This window comes from Mytilus californianus, unplaced genomic scaffold (genome assembly GCF_021869535.1).
Source record: "Mytilus californianus isolate M0D057914Y unplaced genomic scaffold, xbMytCali1.0.p SCAF_8, whole genome shotgun sequence".
In the NCBI taxonomy this organism is placed as follows: Eukaryota; Metazoa; Mollusca; class Bivalvia; order Mytilida; family Mytilidae; genus Mytilus; species Mytilus californianus.
The window spans coordinates 86,522,209-86,548,611 of record NW_026262734.1 but is presented as its reverse complement, the minus strand read 5'-3'; the positions used below and the strand labels follow the sequence as shown (position 1 = coordinate 86,548,611).

The 26,403-nt window shown below is 31.8% G+C and overlaps 1 protein-coding gene across 4 annotated transcripts in view; it reads left to right on the top strand.

The window, feature by feature from the left end:
* LOC127710511 (autism susceptibility gene 2 protein-like) overlaps positions 1 to 26,403 on the top strand; it is a 148,140-nt gene that overhangs the window by 87,893 nt on the left and 33,844 nt on the right. For 3 of the 4 annotated variants that reach the window (XM_052216435.1, XM_052216434.1, XM_052216436.1), the window contains 3 exons: positions 1,630 to 1,770; positions 7,971 to 8,000; positions 15,519 to 15,545. In XM_052216435.1, coding sequence (XP_052072395.1) covers positions 1,630 to 1,770; positions 7,971 to 8,000; positions 15,519 to 15,545 — 198 coding nt within the window. Of the gene's footprint in view, positions 1 to 1,629; positions 1,771 to 7,970; positions 8,001 to 15,518; positions 15,546 to 15,818; positions 16,007 to 26,403 lie in introns of those variants that run through there. The other variant, XM_052216437.1, reaches the window with a different exon arrangement.

Sequence of the window (26,403 nt, the reverse complement as noted above, 5' to 3'; positions counted from 1 at the left end):
GCATTTAGTAAATGGGACATAAATTTAAAGTTGCGAAAAACAGTCTGATTTATATAATTTGATATTCTGTTATTAGCCCTATCTAAAGAAAGCAGTTTTGTTTAAGTCTGCATGAGAAATAGTTTTATGTCTAAGAAACAGTGCTTCCGTTCGATTTAGTGGAACTTATTCCATTTAAAGCTTATTCTCCAACTTAAGAGGAGGATAACCTTCATTTTACTTGAAGATTTGAAAATTGAAAGTTGACCTTGAACATTAAAATATCAATTAATCATAGCCTTATATTCTTTTTGAATTTAACTCTATTTATCTGCTGTTTGTTAGCAATTTTATTCCTTCTCTTTAAAATAAGACTTAAAGGACTGGATCAAAATACAAAATCAATTTGAAATGTAAAACATATTTTGTCTTGAAACTGTAATACAAACTGAATAAAAAACAAGTATCATAAAAACATCTGCAAGTTCTTGTGTTAGTTTCCACAGGTCTTTTAATGTTCATTCATTTATTATTCAACAGTAAAGGTGTCATTACCACTGAATAATTAACACTCTCCTTGCAAAGACATAAAAATGCTGAAATTGGTGTGCAGGTGTGAGAAACGGCCATGTTCTTATTTCCTGAGAGAATAAAAAAAAAGTTATTAAGCTGGTCCTTAATGAGTATAGGTTGGAACATAAATTGCTAATCGTCTGTTTTATAGATATAGAATCCCATTGAATTAATTCCCATATTACATTTTCTATTTGTTTAATCTCTTCGAATGCGCTATTGTTTTTCTCATGATCCCCGTTATTGCCTGCAGAACTCTCAGGAGAATAGCAAAGTTTTTGTATTTTTTGTTTGGACAATCGGTATTATCTCCTGAATATATTTTATTGAATTGGAATAAAATTAGTCTTCAAACTGGGAATTCCAGTTGTTTTTAAGTACGAGAGAAATGATGTTGATATTGGCTTACACTGGGATTTCTTGATGCCAATATTTAAAATTACAGACGTAAACAATTGTAGAAAATTGTAACTTAAGTCTGCTGACACAAGGTTTGAGAAAAATTGAAATATCTACATCATGTGTTGATTGTAGACCATTTTTTTTGCTGTTTTGTTTATGTCGCTCTGGTTTGACCAACTGAATTCATGGTTATGTTCTTAGTGCATCATTTTTTTACGTCCAGGATTTGCGGGCATTAGTATCCTGAAAAATAAAGAGGGGGTTCCACATGGAAAAGGAGATTTTGAAGCTGCATTTTTTTCAATTCCATTGAGCCTCTCTGAAGTACAGGAACAAACAAGAGTGGAATGGCCTATTATATATTAATCAGAAATAAATTTAAAAATGTTATGGAAAAAAAGTCTGTTCTTAGTCTTACAAAGGAATGTAGAATGTTTAGATTTTGACTACAGCAATAGAAGCAAGGATTATGTATATACATTTTATATTGCTCTGTAAAAAGGTTTAATCAATATATTTGGCTTCATTGCTGGAAAATCTGTAGAAAAAAGAGTGGAAACGGGAAATGTGTCAAAAGAGACAACAACCCAAACAAAAAAATAAAAAAGAGCCCAAGGCCACGAACAAATTTAGGTATGGATGCACATAACTAATGTTTATTTATTTTATTTTCAGCATCGTCCTCTTCCACTACCTTCCCCCAGACTGAGGCAGAGTGAAGAGTCAGTTGAACCTAGTTCCAGTGGAGAGCTGACAGATCATCATAAAATCAACAGTCCTAGGAGAAGTACCGATTCCAGAGACTTGCTAAGTGAGGTGTGTATACTGTTGTGTAATATAGTGGGGGTAGAAGAAGGAGTGACAATGACCTCAATGAAATTTTTGTGTATACGGTTAATCAGTCAATGACTGACACATATATAACATTAACAATGGAACGATACCTAATACATGGGTTTACTGTCATATGATAGTTTAGGGTGGGCGTTTGCTAACAAGCCTTTACTTGGGCTTTAAATATTTTCTTGTGTGTTGGTTGCATGCAAAAGAGAGGCAAAAGATACCAAAGGGACATTCAAACGCATAAGTCTAAAATAAATGTGACAAAACAAAAAAAAGAAAAAAAGGCCCAAGAGAGAAACAATAGTATACAAAACACAACACAGTAAACTAAAGATTGAGCAACACGAACCAAAATTGGCATTTGCTTAGGGCCAAGCAACACAGCCTATAATATAACGTGGATTCATTTATTTTCGTGGGTATCAATTTTCAGGGATTGAGGAAAACTTGTATTTTCGTGGATATTTGATTTCGTGGTTTTGCCAATCTCTGCAGTAACAAACCTTCAGAAAATTTGTAATTTGTTGAACATTTGAATTAGTGGTTCACCTGTACTCATGAAATCGATGAAAATTGATATTCAACGAATAATAATAATGAATCCACAGTAACTAATTGAATTTTAGTTGAATGCTCAGTAGCAAATATAATACCAAAAAAAATGGACAATTCGTACAACAGCTAGACCACACCAATCACAAACACCGCTGACTAGTGTACTAACAAATGAACAACAACAAACAACACATGTTGTGTATTTTTGCTGTTGTATTTACATTAACCTTTTACATGGACAAATAGTTCGTCAGTGCACTTGCAATTTATGTAAATAAAATAAGAGCAAGCAGAACTTGGATAATATTCGTAGCATCAACATCATTCTTTAAGTGTCACAGATTGAGAGGCTATTGTGTTTTAATGTAAACATTGTGTCATGCCAATCCAAATTATCTTGTGTACTCATAAATGATAAAAAACCAAATGAAGACCTAGGAGATCTTATTTCAGATTCAAGAAAAAACAGCTTGCTACATCTAAAAATCAATGTGAATGGTTGGTTATTATCATAATTGATTTTTAATACAACAAAAATACGCTTGTCAACTAAAAAAGAATATTTAAAAAAAAATGTCTAATTTTTTCTGTATTGATATTGAAAAAAAATTAGGTCAGGTATTTTTAGATTTTTTAAGAAAATATTCAAAAATGATTTGTATTAAATTGGTTAGTTTTTAATAATTGATTGTTAATGTTCTGTGGCAGATATTTCAGGCATATTCAAGTGATGAAGATTAGTTATTTATAATAAAGAATGCTTTGGTTACTACTTATAATGAACAAGACTGCTTGTGGCAGGTTCTGTGCAAATGCAAAAGAAGCTTCTGAAAGCATATAAAAGACACAAAAAACAACTGGAAAACTGTTCAATTTTCTGGTGCTCTTTAAAAAAATAATGTTACAATGAAACATATTTGGATGTCATGAAGATTTCAGTATAACTAATAATCAGTTTTAATTGGATTTTTTTTTAGGAAAAAAATTCCTGGTCCCTTTTTATACGACCGCAAAAATTAAAAATTTTTTGGTCGTATATTGGTATGACGTTGGCGTCGTCGTCGTCGTCGTCGTCGTCGTCGTCGTCGTCGTCGTCTGGCGTCGTCCGGCGTCGTCCGAAGACACATTGGTTTTCGCACTCTAACTTTAGTTTAAGTGAATAGATCTCCATGAAATTTTACCATAAGGTTCAATACCACGAAAGGAAGGTTGGGATTGATTTTGGGGGTTATGGTACCAACAGTTAAGGAATTAGGGGCCAAAAATAAGCATTTTTGTAACTTCCAGACAATCACTTGTGTGTAAGTGTATGGATCTCTCTGACATTGTACCACAAGGTTCCATATCACAAAGGGAAGGCTGTAATTGATTTTGGGGGTAATTGCCTCAAAATTTTAGGAATTAGGGGCCAAAAAAGGGGCAGAAAACAAGCATTTTTCTAGTTTCATGACAATAACTTGTGTGTAAGTGTTTGGATATTTCTGAAATTGTACTACAAGGTTCCATATCACAAAGGGAAAGCTGGAATTGAGTTTGGGGGTAATTGCCCGAAACGTTTAGGGATTGGGGGCCAAAAAGGGGCCAAAAATAAGCATTTTTCTAGTTTCCAGACAATAACTTGTGTTCAAGTGTATGGATCTCTCTGAAATTGTACTGCAAGGTACCATACCACAAAGGGAAGGCTGGGATTGAGTTTGGGGGTGATGAATTATAAGGGGGTTCAAAAATTTAGGGGGGGGGGGATTTTTTTTTTTTCTTTTTTTTTCTTTTCCTTTTATTTTTCTTTTAAAATTTTCCATTTTAAGTTGGTTATTTCTGATTTATATTTAAAAGCAAATAATAATGATATGGTAGGAGATACACACCAAACAGGATGTGTAAATTATTATATAATAAGTATTGCACAATAGCAAGAAATCTTCAATTGCACAGTATTGCACAATAGCAAGAAATCTCAATTGCACAGTATTGCGCATTAGCAAGAAATATCCAATAGCACAATATTGCGCAATAGCAAGAAATTGTCAATTGTACAGTATTGCGCAATAGCAAGAAATATTCAATTGCACAGTATTGTGCAAAAGAAGATACTTCATATAAATTGCTTATTTCTTGCTCAATTTCAATGGGGTTTTATTCATGAATTCTTGGGGTTCTTTAATATGCTGAATCTAACCGTGTATTAATTTTTTGGATTTTGGGCCCCGTTTTTAAATTGGTCCAAAGGGTCCAAAATTTAACTTTGTTTGATTTCATCAAAAATTGAATTATTGGGGTTCTTTGATATGCCGAATCTAACCGTGTATTTAGATTCTTAATTTTTGGTTCCGTTTTCAAATTGGTCTACATAAAGGTCCAAAGGGTCCAAAATTAAACTTAGTTTGATTTTAACAAAAATTGAATTTTTAGGGTTCTTTGATATGCTGAATCTAAACATGTATTTAGATTTTTGATTATGGGCCCAGTTTTCAAGTTGGTCCAAATCGTGGTCCAAAATTAAACTTTGTTTGATTTCAACAAAAATTGAATATATTGGGTTCTTTGATATGCTGAATCTAACCATGTATTTAGATTTTTGATTTTTGGGCCCCGTTATCAACTTTGTTCACATTGAGATAAAAAGGGTCCAAAATTAAACTTTGTTTGATTTCCTCAAAAATTGAATTCTTGGGGTTCTTTGATATGCTGAATCTAACCATGAATTTAGATTTTGGATATTGGACCATAATAGGTGAATGTCCAATTTAAAATTTTTAAGTTCTTAGACAACATTCATTCTGTGTCAGAAACCTATGCTGTGTCAAATATTTAATCACAATCCAAAATTCAGAGCTGTATCAAGCTTGAATGTTGTGTCCATACTTGCCCCAACTGTTCAGGGTTCGACCTCTGCGGTCGTATCAAGCTGCGCCCTGCGGAGCATTTTATTTTAATGAGCACTTGGTTAGAAATTTTTAGGTTTTACTTCACCAACAGGCAACATTCCAAGAGGGCAGAGATAAAAGAACATGAATAAACACAAGAGAGAACATTGCATTTGATAGAAATAAGCTTAAAGCAAATATCATTAAGATCATATTGAAGAGGTCTTTCAGGACCTAATCATGACCCTTAGCTTAAGCCGAAATAATTGTGTTAGTTTCTTTTTATTCTGATTGAAAGGTAATTGAAGTAAGCTTTTATCAATCTGAACCAGCATCTAATTCAGAAAAATCGATCTGAAATTTTTTTTTTAGTGAGTAAAAAAGATTCTTTAGTTTGATCAGTGTACCAACTATTAAAAACAAATTTGAATTTCTGTTGAATGTGGCCTTTTTTCGGACTTCTGCAGGTGGTCAAATATGAATTTTGACTCCCTTATTGTTTTTGATAACAACAGCTTTCAGTATATTTTATATATTGTAAGTGTATTAACATCTGAAAGATTACTTATCTACAAAATTATAGTTGATATAATTTTATCCAATACATCTGAAAAAAAGTTTTTACACTACAATATTTAGGTTTTATGGACCATTCAAATTTCCAGTCTCAATGCTTAGGACTGCCTTTACCCTAAGATGGGGTACTGTATCAATTTACATAATCTGAAGATGCAACTTGCTGAAATTTCATTTTTGTTCCAAACGTTTGAAATCCTTTTATAATATGAGCTGCCTCGGATAGAAATTGACCTTATGCAAATGAATATCAAAATAACTTTTAACCTATTTAGGGTTTAAAAAAATCTCTACCGAAAGTCTGTTACTGGTTGAAAATTGAGTTGTTATAAAAACCCTACAAAACAGACCGAAATTCATCTTTTATTTCGTATTTGAATATTCCAAAATCAAAGTTAGTCGTAAACATGTACATGTATATATATGTGCACTTGCATAAGGTCGATTTCTATCAGGCGCAGCTTATATGATAACCGCTGTGATATATATACCAACATGTGTGAATATAGACAGATAATTGTGTAGCAGACTGTATAGTCAAATCTTACTTTAAGTATTCAAACATAAGTGTTTCTTGGAAAAGGGAAGTGGTTGGCTTTAAATTCACTCTTAAACTGAAGTAAGGTTTCAACTTATAAAGAGAACTTTTGAGTTGGAAATTTGTTCAATTGAAAAATTATTGGAAAAGTGCAATTTACAAAAAATATAATCTACTTAAAAGGCAAGTTTAATGGATGCACGTACTGATTTTAAAACATGTTTGCAGCGAGTCACACGGAAACAAAATTCATAAACTGATAATTTTTAAATGTGATGGACTGTATAAATTGTTACCATACAGTTACGTTTACAGCATTTAATTTTTGAATTATAACCAAAAAAAATATGTAAAGTGGAAACTTTTAAGAATTTTGTCCATATTAAGGAATATGGCGACACAAAACTCCTTTGATATGTGAAGGGTGTACAATCGGTTGATGATATATGAAAGGGGGCTAACTTTGTGTGTTTATAAATGAATTGATCAGTGGTTTTTGTCACGCCTCGTCAAAGGTTGTGGCAGATTTCTTTAAGAATCATCTGAATAGCTAATTCGTAAATCCCTTTGATCTTGAATGCTAAGTACAGTTAATGGGTTTTAGGTAGGTGTTACCATTTAAAGAATAATGTCAAAAGTTTTAAAGAAATACTCTTAATAAAAATAAAAATCTGTTTTGCGCTTTCTAAATCGTCTTTAATAATCTCATTTGGAGAGGCGCTGATGGGCGATTTCAATTTAAAAATTCTACCCCTTTACCAAAAATATGTACAGTTGCAGCATGAGTTTGAATAGATTTAGTAGATTTTAATATCCCTCTGTACAGCAAGGTAATAGGTGCTGAATATTTGAAGTAATAAAAGTTTTTAAATTTCAATGTATGGAAATTGTTTTTAAGTATAGTTTAAGTATATATTAAGGATTATTGATGATTTAGTTAAGTTTGTAATCAGAAATCCAAACATTTAAGAAGAGGCCTCCCTTAAAGAACCCATTATATGTAATATTTACTGTATTACAATTTTAAGTTTTTTATTAGATGGCATTTTATAACATGGCTAATAAAACCATGAAGGTAAGATTTAAAAAAAACACTATTTGAAGTTTTCATTTCTAAATGTTGATTTTTAAATTTATAAATGATATATAATTTGTTTGTTTGTATATATAAGTTAATGTGAAATAATTGCATATAATTTAAGATTTTTAGAGTCAATAAATGCGCTTTATATTGGAAATGTTTTAGATAATACAGCAGATATTTACGACTGCATGATTTATAAATCTTATTCACTGCATTTCAATAGACATGCAGTTGCTGAATTTTTCATATTTTTTTTTTTTGAAGGAATTTACTCTCTTGCCTGAGCATATAATACGTACATGCCATAACTATGTGAAGTAATGTAAAACAACTGTAGTCATCTGTTGAAAATGTCATTTTCTTGTAGTATTAATAACCTATACTGTTCAGTAAAAAGGCTATTATGATTTTTTTCAAGTCAGAAAAAACTTAAATCTGTAATATAAAAATCCATAGATTGTAACATTACTTTTTTATACTAACGTTAGTGCATTGGTGTTGAATTGAAAGTGGAAATAGTTTTGTGTAATTTCAAGCATTTATGTTTTCTTTACAGGCCAGTTCTAGCTCTGGACGAGGATACTTGGTAAGTTAAACTTGTTACATGCTTTAGTGAATTATTTCATTAATACTGAATTAACTATAAAATTACATTTTACTTCCTCAGCTTCACTGTAATACTGAGAAGTGAATTATCTTTTAATACTCATGGTAGGTGTAGGGAAACATTGTTTTCGTCATTTTACACTATTTAATGTTTTGATGATGAGTGATTGAGGAAGGTGTGTGTGCTTGTATAAAATTGCGAATGGAAATGGGGAATGTGTCAAAGAGACAACAACCCGACCAAAGAGCAGAAAACAGCCGAAGGCCTCCAATGGGTCTTCAACACAGCGAGAAAATCCCATACCTGGAGGCGGGATTCAGCTGGCCCCTAAACATGTTTTGCTGTTTATGCCATATCTCATGGTGGTGCTCCTAGATAGGAGGCATACACAAAAAGTACAAACATACATACTGTGAATTTGACCCTAGTTAAGTTTTATTAATATGCATGCAAAGAAATTGTAAAAACTCTCCAAATATCAATGGCTCAAATTGCTGCCTACCAACTTTGTTTCAAAATATTTAAATTAATTGTCTGTCAACTGGCGACCATTTTTAACAGGAAGGTCAAATCACACAATTTGCACATGCACATAGGTTAGTGGAATAAAAAGTAATTAGAAATTATTTATAACTTTGTATAGAATCATTTTCTGTCTAAATTGTACTGACTTTTAATTTTGGTTTCAGGCTTGTAATATATGATAGATGAAAACAAAAATTGCACATGCACATAGGTTTAAGTAATGTTCTGATGAAACATTATAATTGAAAATCCGTCAGTTGAGGCAACCCAACTAGATGATCAATCGTAAAATTTCATTATTGATTCCCGTATAATCAGTTATAAATAATTACTTTGAAACACTTGCAGAGAGCCCATTTTAATTTGTTGCAGTATACATGAACAAGATTGCAGACTATTAAAAATGTCTCACCTGATTTACTTATCATGATTGAATTTATGTCGAAAGTCGACTAATATAAAAGTTTTAATACAAGTATCACATATGCTTATCATTATCAAGGTCCAAGAAAATGAGGTCAAGGTCATATGAACTTTGCCATACAGCCAGGTACACTGAACAATAATTCCATACACATAATGTAGTTGACCTAATTTGTTTAAGTATCTGTAAAACTGACGAAACCTCAAAAACTTAACATTGACCAATGAACCATGAAAATGAGGTCAAGGTCATATGAAACCTTCCAGACAGTAATTCCATACACCAAATTCAGTTGAACTGCTGAGATATGGACTTGACCACGAAGACTTGACCTTGATCACTTATCCATGAAATGAGGTTGAGGTCAGGTCAACACTGTCTGACGGACATGTAGAATTGCTAAGGATCCCATATGTACATTTTCCACAGAACCTATTTCATGGTATTTTTATACGACCGCAAACATTTTTTTTGGATGGTATAATGGTATGATGTTGTCGTCTGCGTCGTCGTCCTAAGACACATTTGGTTTCCGGACAATTACTTTAGTTTAAGTGAATGGATCTCTATGAAATTTTTCAAGAAGGTTCAATACCACAAAAGGAAGGCTGGGGATGATGGTCCCAACCGTTTAGGAATTAGGGTCCCAAAAGCGGCCCAAAACAAGCATTTTTCTAGTTTCAGGATAATAACTTGTGTATAAGTATCTTGATTGCTCTGAAATTGTACCACAATGTTTGATACCAGAAGTAGAAGGTTGGGATTCATTTTGGGGGTTATGGTGCCAACAGTTGAGGAATTAGGGCCAAAAAGGGTCCAAAAACAAGCACTTTTATAGTTTCTGGACAAAAACTTGTGTGTAAGTGTATGGATCTCTCTGACATTGTACCACAAGGTTTCATATCACAAAGGGAAGGCTGGGATTGAGTTTGGGGGTAATTGCCCCAAACATGCAGGAATTAGGGGCCAAAAAAGGGCCAAAAACAAGCATTTTTCTAAGTTTCAAGACAATAACTTATGTTTAAGTGTATGGATCTCTCTGAAATTGTACTACAAGGTTCCATACTACAGAGGAAAGCTGGGATTGAGTTTGGGGGTAATTGCTCCAAGGTGGAATTCAAAAAGTTTGGGGAGGGGATTTTTTTCCAACTTTTTTAAGGGGTTCATATTTTTTTTTCAAAATTTTTCAAATTTCAAATTTTTGAAAAGTTTCAAGAAGAAATCTGCAATTGCATAGTATTTCACAATAGATTTGTAAGATCTTTGACCACATTTATTTTGTGTCGGAAACCTATATTATGTCAAAAATTTGATCACAATCTAAATTCAGACAGTATCAAGCTTGAATATTGTGTCCAAATTTATCCCAACTGTTCAGGGTTCGACCTCTGCGGTCGTATCAGGCTGCGCTCAGCGAAGCATTTTATTTAAAATATTCTATCTTAATTGTTGCAGTGACGACTATGTACTATACCCAACATCTCCGGTTACTGTAACTGGACACCCACTACATATAATTATTTAATAATTTTATTATCAGGCAACCCTTAAATTCTTTGTTTGATGTTGCCTACCCATGCCTTGTAGGGTTGGGTAGGTTACTGTAGTTAGGGATTTTTTGTTTGTTTTTGCCAGCAACATAAGTTACGTGTTTTAGACAGGAAAACAAAGTTGAAGCATGAAAAAAAAATTTTTTTTAATTTTGAAACGATTTGTGTCATATAATTTTTCTGGTAGGCTGCTTTTTAGGTGGGTAGGTAGGCAACATGAAACTATTTTTATTTTATTAGAATTGGTAACAGAAAAATTAGGTGATTTGACCTCTCTGTTAAAATGGTCTCCAGTTTATTATCCTGAGGTAACTCATCTCATAATTTAATTTTATAATTTGTTTACCTTTTTTTTTTTGGCATCTCGATATTTGAAACAACAATTTTTAAACCAATTTATTAATGATCTGTTTATAAATCCAACTCAATCCGTAAATAAAAGTACTTTTATGATACAAATGAAGGCCAATTGTGATCTAGTTTATTTCGGTTACAACTAGTTAATATTGTAGTGTTAGACTGGGATCTTTCACATTGACGTTACGAGAGCAATCTTGTTTAAACAAAACATCTCATTGGTTATTCTTTATTCATTAAACTTCGCCTAAAATTAGCGGAAACTGACTGTTGTAACTCATTAGGGAAATTCTCACGGAATATAATTGGTAAAAAATCAATGCAAAATTGTTACTGTGGAAACCTTTTAGCCTCAGAAATTTCCTAATGGTGGTGATTAACCTGTTCCTGCCATCATCATGAAGCCTTTAGTGCCAGTTTAATCAAGGATGTTGAAAAACTCAGTAATTTGACTGACGGAGAAAAGTCCTGTTATTTTTGTAGTTTGTTTACGATTATAGGTTGTCATGGTAAATTGTGGTTGTTAAGATATAAATCCAAAGCTTGTTTGAATGACTTTATAGAAATCGGTTCTCAAAAATGTAGAATAAAAAACATTTTCACACAGCTGAACAATTGCTGAAGTTTGAAGAAAAAAAGGAATTGCTTTACTCTTCCCCAAGGTCTTATTTTATTGTTTACTGAGTTCTTTTAAATAAATTGTCTTGTAAGCTGGAATGAACCTCTGTTTGTTTTCTTATCAAATTTTTAACATGATAGTTTACTGATTGCAAAACATGCTATTATTGTAAATATCTGATCTTATATTTTAGTTTAAATGTCCATAGATAATTCCATCTGAATAGTTGACTGCATACATTCTTTAAAAGAAAAATGATTTTTTTTCTGGTGTTCCAAGAGATATATATATGAACTGATATTTCACTCATATTGACGTGGACAAAAGATCTTTTATTCCTATGACACATCTTTAGGGAATTATGGGAACAGTTTTGCATGTTAAAACATTGTTTTCTTAATAAATAATATTACAACAGTTAATACAAATGAACTCCGTCTCTCTTGTATTATTCATACCCATGAATTTTAATTAATTATGATATTTTTGTTCTTTTTAAAACGACATTTTATTACTTGTATTTGTGAATAGAAGTAATTTGTTTCTATTAAGAATGCACGTGTGGTAATGACAACGTTCATTTCTCTTGCATCATTCATGTTAATTTATGTGAAACTGAACATCCGTTCCATCACCGATGATCAATAAGCAGCTGACCATGGAGTTCAAGATGATAGTCGGTCGCTATTATCACAAATCAAAGGTCAGATTTGTCCTGTGGCTGACAAGGGTAATCAAGTGAGAAAATTATGTTTTGTAGCAATTCAGGTCAGCCATTATAATGAGACGGCTTTGAGTGCTTTTGACAGATGGAGAATAATTATCACAATAAAGTCATCAGCATGTGAAGAATTAATGAAATTCATCCTCTTCAGCTCTGAAGTGCTGTTTGTTTGCATGTTGGGCAAACAACGGTCGAGAATTAACTAATGAATACAGTTGTATGTTTGGTTTTAAGAGACCACTGTTAATCAGTTGGTGGAGGTTGTCGCTGCTGAGGCCAAAGATTAAGAAATCACAAGTGGCTTTTTGAGAAGTTAAGATTTATTGAAAATCTTGAACAAAGGATAACAAACAATGGAAGCCATTTGCACAAATGAGGTGTATTAAGGCCATAAAAAGTTTAATATTTCTGCTACAGTTAGGCTGTGAAATTACAAATAATGAATTTTAGGGTTGGAAGGTCAAAGAAAATCTGATCTGATTCTTGTATTGTTCACAAATGTCAATGGCATTTTTATGTTTGTAAATTCTGTCTAATATAATAAAATTGTTACTGAATAGATCATTTTGTATTAAGCTTAAAATTACACTATTCAGACACGATTTTCCTGTTTTAAAAAAAACTCATATAATAGATATTAAAAGCGTTTTTGGAATCCCGACAAAAGACTCACTTTATAAATCATTTTAAAGTTTCAATCGATATTGAAAATCGGAAATTGCCTGTACTTTACTGAAATTAACATTTTCAGGTTATCAAACAGTCATAATTGTCACGGGGTTTTGATGTCTGCATGAAATAAGCCATTATCAGAGAGAAATTATCCTCAGAGGAGGAAATAATGCTTATTTTGTGTCAAATATCATTGCATTTATTGTTGTACTGCTGGGAACAATGAAAACAACATTTACGATTTAGATGAAGCTTTTAATAGTCTCAGTTGTATCAACATGGCTCATGAGAGATTTGTATATGCATGTGCTATTGTCATGGTAGGACAGGACATTGTTCCTAGCCTAGTAACTTTTAAATTTAATTCCTTAGCAACAGGGTAAAAATGTGTCAGCAGTGAATGAAAAAGCAGGTTTTAATTGGCCTGTAAAAATATGCAAATTAAGATTAACTCTGAGGTGTGTTTATGAATAAGAAGTGCTGATGATACAACAGCATGTGATGATTAAAGTGTCTATCCTGAATTAAAGATGCGAAATATCTTTTAATTTTATAAATTAAACTTAATGATTTCAAGGTTCTCTCTCTCAAAACCAGCAGGTAGATATTCAAAAATGTAAAATTTTGATTAAATATATCATAAAAATGCCATCTGAGTCCTCTCTTATGAAACTTTTGGAAGGTCAATACAAAATACTCAAAGTTTTAATTTAATTGTACAATCTTAGTGCTAAATCTTTTGCACTAAGAGTTTTCAAGTTGTTAGGCATCAAACTTTTGAATTGCTTTCAGACATGTAAACTGTCAACCTGGACCTTTGCGGTATATAAATCTTAACCATTGCATCTGCTGAAGGTGGTCTAAATCTAGCTGATATTTTGGTATTACATTGAAATATCTTTGTTGGTTAAGATATTGCTTTCATATACAATCCAATTTATTTTAATACAATAGGATATTTTGCAGTTACATTTCTGTTTATTTTCAGTCAATTTGGTTTTGCACAATTCCTAAATTGATTGGTTATTAGGTGCCTGATGTTAGGGACTACCAAATTGAACAATTTCGGCTTTATATGTAATAGCCTAAAGCAATTTACTCAAATTTTATGAGGTAAAAGGGAATTAAACATAATATTTCTTTTATCAAGATGATCATTATAGTTTCTTGTTACTATTCAGTTCATGTTAAGTGTGTTGCTATTTCTGTATAGGTAATTGACATGTAGCTCATATTTCTAAAAAATTAAAGAAACTTTTTTATGAGGATGTGTCTGTCATTGCATGTTACAAGTTTTAAGCTATAAGTATTCTTGTTATTGTATTTATAGAATCAAATCATCCTAATTTTATTTTGAGGATCGTTTGCCTAATTTTGAAATATAAATATGTGGCACACTAAAAATTCCATAAAATTCTGGTAAACTACACAGAATTGTTGAAATTTCTATGTTCTGAATGGGGCAGATCCAGGATATTTGAAAGGGGGATGTAATTCCAGAAAATTCAATAGATAAGGCAAAATACTATAAATTTTGAGAAATATGAGATGTTCTTTAAAGGGTTAACCTTCCATGTTCCTCCCACTAGATTTGTCACCATTGAACATGATTTTGGTTCATTTGATACTAATCAATATATATAGTAGAGATTATAAAGCCAGTAAAATAATTCATTAAAAAAAGATCATATAACAGTTTAGTGAATGCAATCAGTCATTGATAGCAAATGTGTGGATTTAAACAATATCAATCAGTCAATAAATAGGTCAATTAATCTTTGTAAGTAATTTGTGGAATCTCCCCTGACATATTTGACTTATCTTTGTCATTCTTGTAAATTGTCACTGCCCCCTTTTTAAGTGTGTATTTAGACTTTAAATTCGTCAGTGGAATAAAATTATCTTACAAATAAAGATGTACAAAAATGTAATATAAACACAAGCTTTAAAGATCTGACTACTAAAATCAGATAACATTCCCCTGTCGGAACATATATAAGTGTTTAAAGTACTTTTATCAAAACAATGGATCAATTTAGTAATAATTAATTTTATATCTCCAAGCTTTGTTATAACTATGTCATCTTTTTAGATAAGGTAGGTGTGGATGTCTTTACAGATAGGAATCTTGCCATTTTAGTACGTGGCCAGTCTTGTCTTTATGATTGTCCTAGTGCCAACCGCCATTCAATACTGTCCGTGGGCATTTGACGACAATATCGTAGTATTATAGTATTCTTATCTCCGTTCTTGGGTATATTTTTCATAGCGTTAAAGATTATGTCGACCTGTCAAAATAGAAAGATCAACTGTATTGTCGTTAATTCATACAAACCTTTAGTATCATCATTACTACCCATATATCTTCTATTATCACTCGCCCCAATCTGACTTCAACAGAGTATTAAAATACCACCACAAGGTGAAGTCGATCAAGCATGATGCCAACCTTTTTTCGATTTTGTTTAGGTTACATATTATTATAACACCTTTTAAATTGCTCACATACCGTTTGCAATCAAAGCGCTTTAATACTGCTGTGTTGTAACGATCTACCCATAATGCACTAGTGCACTTTTCATTGAGCGTTCATGAATATTAATGTGCCTCTTTGTTGTCATTTCAGTGTGACAGTGAGAGTGGGGACGATCGGGTAAGTGTATTATTGTACTATCATAATATCTGGCGTCTTTTGATTACAAACTCGCCACATGATTTGAGCCTTTAAGTCAATTATGTATGTGGCTTTGTATTGAAATGGTTTTCCTTGTCAAGTCTGCCAGCTTTGAGTGACACCTTTCTTAGTACATTACGTCTATCGTATTTATTCCATTGAAACCGAGGCAACTGATTTCCTGACGGAGTTAATTGTATGGCATTATAGTAGTGTGTTTTGTGATGCAGATCTAAATGTATATTTGTGTCGTTTTGATTACACGACTCTTTTCATAGAACGTATTGATATTTTTACACACGACATTATGTAATTTTTAAGACGATTTTTAATATTCACCTGGTGCTGAACGTTCAATACCATTAAGGGGACTGATTCAACAAAGGAATATTATTTTGAAATGGATCATTTCGTATGACATGCCAGATGCTTCACGAAAGGTAAGACTTGTATATGTATTGTATAATGGAGTCGGTCTTTATTGAAAATAATTCGGATTTATGTTTACATTTAAATTCAAATGAAAATGTTTTAACCTTTAACAGAACAATATCAAACTATCTATGTAAATCTGATATGTTATTCAGAATGAGAAAATAAACAGAAATGGTATATTAATGGGCACTTAGCTTGATTTCATGTCCAGTTTTCTGTTTATGTCTGGATTTTGAGAAAAAATTGACTTTAATGAGGAAATAATATAGCTTAACATTTGTTTACATTGTTGTGACCTTATGAAATGTACAGTTAAAAACATTATGATATTGCCTTCATAATGGTGTACTCAGTTGTATAACACGGGGTACTTTTCACAAAGAAAAAAACTTTGATTATATACCAAAAATGTCATGATTTCTAGGATTGTTTTCTTTTAGATTTTCTGTGAAAGAAACGAAAAATTTTGTACATATTTCTTTAGGTTGAAGTTAGACTCTCCAGTTCCTCATTCAGGATTTTGAAAAAATTGAGGGCATAGAGGTTGGAGGAGGGGTGATCAGAGTACTAAAGCAATTTTAGGAGTGGAACTTGTAAAAATGTCTATGCATTTACCATATATGTAGCTCCATTGAAGGCCAACCTGTCTAAATCTGCCTCTGATCTCTAGGTTTACATTTTAATCCTTTATGTCTAGGTTTTTGCAGACTCAACATAGTGCTGATCAACTGTTATAATTCGTATTAAGGTCTATTCATGTATTATATTTATTTAAATAGACAGAAAAATGTTGTTAGGCATCCCTTCTGCAGCACACATGCAAAGATTTTTACTAGTCCACTAATTCCACCCTGCTTTAATAGCTTCTTCATCTTATTTCTCTAATGTTTTAATGGAAAATGTGAAATGTCCTGAATGGAAATAGTGGGAAATTTATAACACAAGACAGACACATTAATCAAACTAGTCAAAACTGGTTTAAATACATACAGGCTTAAAGAGGTGTTTGTTACACAACAATTCAAGAACCCTCAAATATTATAGAATGTGATGAAGATATCATGCATATGATCTTGTAATGCTTCATTTCAAATGACCAGGCCTTGGAGTCATAAAAATTTCAATGTCAACCAACAAAAATACTGGATTTTGTGTTTTGAGCTCAAATGTTTTTGTACTTCTATACTGAGTCATGTATTTTGACCGAGAGCTGAGGTATTAGGCTGGTAATCTCAATTCCATTCAGAAAAAAAAAGATACAAATGATAATTGTGTTTTCTTGAACTTATAGTACGCCGCACCGTGCAAGTATAAAACTTCATAATTGTCAGCACTTGTGCACAGAAGCACATTTAACTTGATTGTGCCTAAAATTTACAAGTAGCCATGGAGTAAGATTGATGAGGCAGGACATTTCTCTCTTTGTTTATATTGGTCAAATTTTCTCTTCCCCATTTTTAATAGAAGCCCATAATTTCCTTCACACTTTCTGATTTGATATTAATCTCATTTAATCACATTTAAGGTATAAGTCGGATGAAAAGTTTTACATGTGCCGTATTTTGAACTGTTATTAAGTTTCAGTTATTACAGGGTTACACCTAACTGGATTATACTTATGTAACAAACAACATGGCAGAATTATAGCCATAATTTGTTTTAAATGGGATTATTTTTTATTGTGCAATCACCTTAATGGTAAAAGATCATAAGGGATTTCTGATTTGCTGGTGTCTGAATATGTTTTCTATAACAAACTTTTCTGGTTGGCTAGGTCTTCTTTAAGAGTGTGGACCTGTTACTAAATGACTTTCATAGCTTTGATTTTAAGTAATTATTACGGATAACACTTGTATTTAGAATTTAAATGGGGAGACATAGATAAACACTAAATGTGCAAATCTAAAATTCATAATTTCCGTGATCACAACGGTCAATGACATTTCTTGACATTTTTTGTTGCACATTAAAGGTCATGGTTCTATTGCAGATTAATTTTTTTGCTAAGCTTTGTAATAGAGTTAAAGTTCAAGGTCATAGTCGTGCACCTGGTTAAAAGATGCCATAATGGTATAGACATAAGAACAAGGAGGTTTTAATTGTATAATCCAACAAATTATTTACGACCATTGTGTTACTGCTGTAATCAGATTTTGTTTTTGTAATGGTAATAGCCAGAGAAAGACTCAGTATGGATTAGAACCAGATTAATTTTCAGAAGACTTATAATACTGATGTATTATAGCTAAATTACAAATTGGATTGAGTCCATCAGTTAAGTGGTCATTTTATAAAGAGATTATTAGAAGTGCTTAAATCAGATTAAATGTAATTTAGGCGAGTATTTAAAGTGAACTTCTAAGGATTATATATATATCCTTTACAGTAAATATAATCTATAAATAGCCATACAGCCTCTGTGGAAAAACTTACCACTGTAAGGCGTTATGAGAATTGTTGACTTTGAAAATATTCCGAGATGTTCCTTTTAGGTTTGTGGGACCCTTTAATTGTGTATTAGTTTATTTTATTCATTTGGACATTCATTTCAAGTATAGAGGAAAAATTTCAATTATGTAGACAAATTCTACACACAAATCATGATGAAATTGGAATTTGTTGAATGCTGAAATTTGTGGTTTTCATATATCCACGAAATCCACGAAAATTTATAATTAATCCACAGTAGTAAAATATACTTTTTTCATCATAGAAAGAGGTAATATTGTTGCAGTATGTCACCCTGGGGACTTGTAAACCCATAATGGTTTCTGATCATTTGTGATTAGAAAGCTGCAACGTCAAACGTTGAGAGACAAACAATTGTAGTGTCGATCGTTTCATAGAAAATTCGATTAGCACTGGGGAAATTGAGATCTAATTTAGACATCAGGAATAAACCGTTAGCAATCGGCTTAAAATATTTAAGCTTCTGTGTAAAAAAATAGAATTTTCAGTTAATTTGATTTACTTTCGGCTTTTATTTCCCCAAGGATGACATTTTCATGAGAAGAAGGCAATAAGGCTCCAATGTGCTGCAGTAGATTTATGCCTAGCCGGAGAAGTAATGGGTTAAACGATGATAGCTCTTATCACTCTCGGCTGTTCTGAGTGTTACATGGTGCGAGCGTAACTTACTTAGTTGACACATTTTAAGGCTGAATGCATCTTCTGGTTATACATTAATGGTGACATGTTCATTGTTTGTACAATTTGGTTTTAGGAGGAATTAAAAAATTTTATAGGCAAAGACGAATAAAAAAAGACGGATAAGTGAGAAATTCTTCTATTTCAATAATAAAAATTCTTAAGAAAAACCATTTATCAAATGAATGGGGACTCTAAAAAAAGATATGTTAAATGTTGTTGCCACTGATTATTTAATTGTTTTTTGGTTTAAAATTTGTCGGAAATTGTTGACATTGTTGCTTTCTGACCAAACATCATTAGACCTTTTAGAGTTATTTGATATCGGAGAGTTTTTTGAGATATCAATTCTTTGAATGTTTTGAAATAATTTGTTTTGTTGGTTTGTAATAAAAGGTAGTGTCCAAAATAATAACAACATATTTCTCTATTTTAGTTGAAACAATTCCCTTGTCATTTTGGAAAATTTTATGTTTTTGTCGAGCCTTCGACTTTTGTTGAAAAAGCGAGACATAGCGATCCTACATTCCGTCGGCGTCGGCGTCGTCGTCGGCGGCGGCGGCGGCGTCCACAAATATTCACTCTGTGGTTAAAGTTTTTGAAATTTTAATAACTTTCTTAAACTATCCTGGATTTCTACCAAACTTGGACAGAAGCTTGTCTATGATCATAAGATAATATTCAAAAGTAAATTTTGTAAAAAAATAAATCCATTTTTTCCGTATTTTACTTATAAATGGACTTAGTTTTTCTGCAAAGAAACATTACATTCACTCTGTGGTTAAAGTTTTTGAAATTTTAATAACTTTCTTAAACTATCCTGGATTTCTACCAAACTTGGAAAGAAGCTTGTTTATGATCATAAGATAGTATCCAAAAGTAAATTTTGTAAAAAAAAAATTCCATTTTTTCCGTATTTTACTTATAAATGGACTTAGTTTTTCTGCCAGTTAACATTACATTCACTCTGGTTAAAGTTTTTAAAATTTTAACAACTTTCTTAAACTATCCTGGATTTGTACCAAACTTGGACAGAAGCTTGTTTATGATTAAAAGCTAGTATCTAGAAGGAAATGTTGTTAAAATTTTGTTCCGTTTTTTCCTATTTTACTTATAAAGGGACTTAGTTTTTCTTCCAGTTAACATTACATACAGTCTGCAGTTTAAGTTTTTAAAACATTTATTAGATTCATAAACTATCCTGGATTTTTACAAAACTTGGACAGAAGCTACTTACAATCAAAAGATAGTATAGAGAGGAATATTTTTATTAATTTTTTTCCTCATTTTTGTTGAGCCTGTGATTAACAGCAAAAGTAGGCGAGACACTGGGTTCCGCGGAACCCTTACAAATTTTTTTTATATAGATTCAAAATAAAACATACAATGTATTCAAGCAATCTGTATGTTTTGAGATGTTTGGAAAAGTCAGTGTTTACAATTTGTTGAAAAGATTTGGCACTCCAACAAAGAATTCTTGACCTCAAACTTATACATGACCTAGTAACAATATTTTGTATAGGCTTATGGTAAAAGTGCTGAGCAGCGATGTGTCTTGCTGTTTTCTAATTGAGAGGATTCTTATCTTTTTCTTATACTATTGACAAAGACCTCAGAGAACCTAATTTATTTACTTGGTATATGAGAGAGAGACCTACCATAAATAACATGTTTACTGTGGCAGAAAATTACAGTCTACACCATCCTATCACTAATAAAGATGTATAGAACATCGAATTAAGGGGAAGTAATTATAGGAGACGGTTTTCCTCTGTCAGGACAATTATTCTGCATTGAGAAATCTGAATTACAAAGCTGTAATTTAACATATTGTACACTGTTTAACCTATATTTAGTGGAGGTCGATGAGGTCAAGCTTGTTCCCTGTAATCTGGTTCCCATTAGAATTGTAAATTTTAGACATGGGTTGTATATTTCAAAACAGTAATGAAGTTTGTGTAAATTTGTACAATTGGTGTTGAGTCTCTTTTATGGTTTGAAGTGCATTGTTACAAAAGAATAAAATAACCATTATTGTGGTATCAGATATGTATATAATTATAGTCATGCGGATTTTAATTGAAGTAAAGGATTTAAAGTGTCACAATTTCTTATTGGAGGATGTTTAGAATGAATAAAAAATGTTTGGATTCAATTTACATTGAGAGTCGTCTAATTACTTGTTTAAAGAATGTGATAAATGTATTTCTTTTCTTAAGGGTCAGAATTGTAAGCTAATAGATGTGTTGTTTAGTAGTGGTTGGTCAGCTTTCCGGAAAGGACATCCCATAGGTGTTTACCCAAGATATAAAAATTTTACTGTGATGACCAGTCTCTGGACCTCCCACTTTTAAGACATTTGCGTCTCCCATAATGCCTCTGAATCTCTCTCTTTTAGCATCAATTCCTTATAAATAGATGTTTCTAAGTAAGAATGAACAAATTATTATATAATTTAACAGTAAAATTGGTTTTTTTTTTATGTAATGTTGAGTATTAAGTTATTGGATTCATTTGAATATTTAAATTATTGAAATATTGTAATAAGTATAATAATCAACCTGCAAATATTTATCAAACAAAAAATTTGTGTTTTTTGACACATCTCCCCCTAAAACATTTTCCTCAGTGGGTCGGTATAAATCAGATCTCTTTCAAATGTTACCACTTCTGAGACTAACATGATAACAATTTCCTTTTATAAATTCTTACCCTGCAAAATTGAGTTGAAAAAATAAGGCTTAGATGGCTGCCATAAGAGGTCCAAAAAATGTTTCCCCTTTGAATAGGTTCTGCAAATTATTTCAGGATTTTTACAAATCTACAATATTATAACTATAAATCTCTAAAATGAAGAATTTTCAATTTATGTTATAATCATTATTCATATCTCCAGAAAATCGTCTTATTCTCAGGGCTAATTGGAAAAAAATAAAGTTGAACTGACTTGTAATTTTTAGCAGCATGATATTTGTATCAATTAGTTTCTGGCCTTTTGTGAGAATTTAATTTGATAGGTAGATTAGAATGCAATCAGTGTAACACCAGTGTTAATTGAAGAGAATATGATTGCCGATTGTATTCTACCAGGTTTCTCTCTTAAGACTGCTTGTAAATTGAATTTTATGGATCAAAGTCGGCTTTGTGCCGTTTTTAATAAATTTCAAATCTTTGTAATGTTACAGCTAACGATCAGGAAACTACTTCCATTTAATTTTTGTTTGTTGCCTAGCAACCAATTACAGCACAGTTTTCTTCCTTGACAAATGAATGCCTTTCAAAGGACCCATGCACAAGTTATTAGAGTGAAATAGCTCAAATCAGGATATGAGAAAAAATTACTGTCAAATTACATGTCAAAATTACATTGATCTGTTCATTGGAAAAAATCAATAGCAATATAATGTTTTGCAATTTGAAAATTTCCCAGTAATGTTAATTCTGTAATATAAAAAGTATAACAAAAATACAGAATTCCAAGATAAATTCTAAAAAGGGGAGGTCCATAAAAATTGACAAAATCAAATTATCAACCAACAGAATGAGTTGAAAACAACTGTCATATGTATATTTGACCTTGACGATCAAATGAAAAATTCTGCAACGATAATATTGGTGTGTATATGTGTATTTGTTTAGTCACAGTGAGAGTTTTCGGTTATTGTGTATTTGTGTATTTGTTTAGTCACAGTGAGAGTTTTCGGTTATTGTGTATTTGTGTATTTGTTTAGTCACAGTGAGAGTTTTCGGTTATTGTGTATGACTTAATATTGAAATAGGTTTGTGTTGAAATTATTTTATAAATGGACTGACTCGGCTGTACAGGTGAAATGAATGGTACTCCTTCTGAGGATTTTGAAAGCTGTTTAGGGGCCAGCTAAAGCCCGCCGCCTGGTGCAGGATTTTCTCGCTGTGTTGAAGGCCCATTGGTAGCCTTGGGCTGTTTTCTGCTCTTTGGTCGGGTTGTTGTCTCTTTGACACATTCCCTATTTCCATTCTCAATTTTATTTTGTTTCACTGTGATATTATATCAGATAATAGAGATTGTCAAAGCTGTTAAGTAGATAAAGGACTTATGATGTCTTAGAAATGTTGTCAGTTTTAATCTTCAGGATTGAATTTGCTTTTAACTTCAGTGGCTTAACAATTCTCAGGAAGATACAAACATATTCTGACATTAAAATTATTTTTTCTGTTTTTCATAAATCCCTCACAGATTCATGAATTTAGTTATTTGGATCATACAGTGCATATCAAATTATTGTCAACAAAAACACATGTAAAGATAAATAGAGTTAATTAATCTACTTGGTTCGGTAGGTATAACAAGATTGCATTGTGGTTAGAGGTATTCTGTGTTTGTAAACAATAACTGTCAGATCAAAGATGTAGCAAGTATGCACATTACGTCATTCCTCATTCGTGCATATTGTTTGGTATTACAGAAGTTTCTAACTCCTACATTGACAAGTTCTGGTCATGATAGAGGTGTGTATAAGAACATTTGTGTTCTTAAAACACAGTTTAAAAGTAAGAGGTAACAAGAGGGGCAATAAAAAAACCAATGAGTCAAAGAATGAAAAGTTGATGCAACATGCCCAAAACGAAAGCAGTCCACAAAACAGAATATTGATCAACAAGAACCCCATCCAAATATGGTTGTAAGTGTTTCCCCACATATTTTCCATATTTCCTTTAGTTTTATGAGTTGTCTTGTTATTCTGTGCTTTCATTTTATCTTTCTCTAGAAATTAATTTTTTTAGAAGGGGTTGGGATTGGATTTTTTATACCTCTTTTCATATTGCTTTTGTATCTTACAATTGTGATATTATGATTTTAAATTAACTTGGTTCTGAAACTGTAAAATAGTATTTTGGGGGTTGGGGGTTAGGGGTAACAGGGGGTGGAGTTTACTGAATCAAGATGATGTTGGGAATTACAAATGATGATCATAAACTTGTAAAGAAAATGTGTGGCAAGATTTTCAGCTGTTGTGTGACATTTTTTATTACAACAAAAATCTTTAAAAAAAAAAACTCATTCCAGTCACACAGTGCAATTATTGTTATCATTTAGTCAACATCGTGTCATGTTCTTAAAATCAGCTTAAAAAGATTATTTTGAACCAAGACTACCTTATGATTAAATTCTAATACCATGGAAGTGTTAGGTGGGTATGTTTATATTGCAATCAAGGAATAAGTGGGATTTATTCTCCACTGTGTATCAGCATATGTCATCGATTCATATCATTAAAGAGTTTTCATTGGTCCTTCATTTGAATGTGACAAGATCTTTTAAATATTCTCTTGTTTATTGTGTTAAAAATCCAATTTTGAATGCCAAGGTTTTATTTTTTTTTGTACTACTTTAAAATAATTTGCTTGACTACCCTTAATTACCATAATTTAGTCACAGCTGTGCTGGGGCGTTTGAATAACTCCCCCGAAAAAAAGTGGAAAATGCTTTTTCAATTATTTTATTTTGTCAATTAGAATTATATTTTTGTGGCGTTGATATAAATTCTCTGCTTTTGTCAGTTCCATATTCAAACGAGACGACAGGAATTAAATTAAACCATCCATGATTTTGGTTGGCTTTGTAGGGATTTTTAGTATGTAATCATAGGAGATTGCTATTGAGCAGGCGACTTAATTGTGGCTTTGTGTCAAATAAATTTTGTTATTTCCGTTAAGCCGCACTAAATCCTCAGGAGTACGATACTAAGCCTTTCACGATAATGTCTGATATATTGAAATTGATTTGTTACAGAAATCAGATGTTTACCGAGATTCAAAAAACTGTTTGCATGTGATCATGCCAAGATTCATCACTGTTATGAATATTATCATTAAGATTGCTGTTGTGCAAGAAATTTGACTTGAAAACAGGTATTCTATTCAGGAATAACTTCATAAAACTCTTTTATACACGTATACAATGTTGAAAATGTATTGAGCTGTGTGATCAGTGTTATTCAGTATTCAGCAATTTCAGAGCGGCAAGATTTTCTTTAATGTTTTCATTCGGCTGCATTCTTTAACTTTTGTGACTACATCTACTACTGAGAATTATTTCATTTTGAAATTCGCCTGGAGTGAAAAATATGACAGTCGTGCAGTCAAATTGCATTTGAATAATGGCTTAGAGAATTAGAGTATCACTAGTTTAATAATTTGTCGCTGTGCCTTAAAGTGGTTTTTTCAACAGATTATTCTACGTGTCTGCTTTCGTTTAAAAGATCAAAGGTCTCGGCTGAGTGTCACACATAATAGTATTATTTCTACCCTGAATAAGATAGTCAATTTCCCTGTCATAGGGGAGGTGCTTTGTGTGCTCACTGTGGCGGAAACCATTTAAAGTTGGTTAATAAACAGTCAGGTGAATTGAGATATTTGTCACCATTTGAATAGACTCGTAGTTTGTAGTTCACATATTGATGTTTGTGTAAATAGTATTTAAAACAGGAACCAGCTTTTCATAAAATTTGTGGTTGTCCGGGTGTGGATATCGAACCGTAAGCATGTGACTATTGACCAGGGAATATCTAAATATAGTACAGCTGACCAAATATTCTCTTAATGAAAATCATTTGTTTTGCTTGGATGAAATATGGATGTGGTTTTTAAGTTATAAGTAGATTTGTGTGTTCCGTGATTTATGGAGACAGATTCAGACATTATCCAATTCTTGTGAGATTACTATTAATGTATTGAAATGAGAATTTTTCAGCTTTATCTAATGTGAATTTTCTAGAGCTGTGCTATTTAATTTAGTTACTCAATCCAGGGAATTACAAATTCTATTGCTAGTGTGTTGTTATATAACGGAATATTGGTAAGTCTATTACTGGAAATTTTATAAAAGTTATCTAGTTTTTTTTATATAAATTATGTTCAGAATTTTATTCTGTCAATCCATTTTAGAATTTAAGTATGATAACTTGTAAAAATTTATGTCCTACTTTAATTTCCCTTTCAAAAATTTCTTAAGATTTAATGATCCTTGGTATAATATAAATTTATGTACAATACAATTTCACTGTCTAGTTTTTCTCGAATTATCATGAGGAAGTCATGAATATCAAGTTAAAAATTTTCATTTATTTCCTTAGTTTCATCAAATTTCTCTAAATATTTGATATCCACCTACTTAACAATTTAAACTAAGGTAAAAAAATTTGCACTGATGGAGCCAGTTAATTTGGAAACCAACCATTTTATTAGTGACTGTGAAATAGAGGGAAAAGGTGGG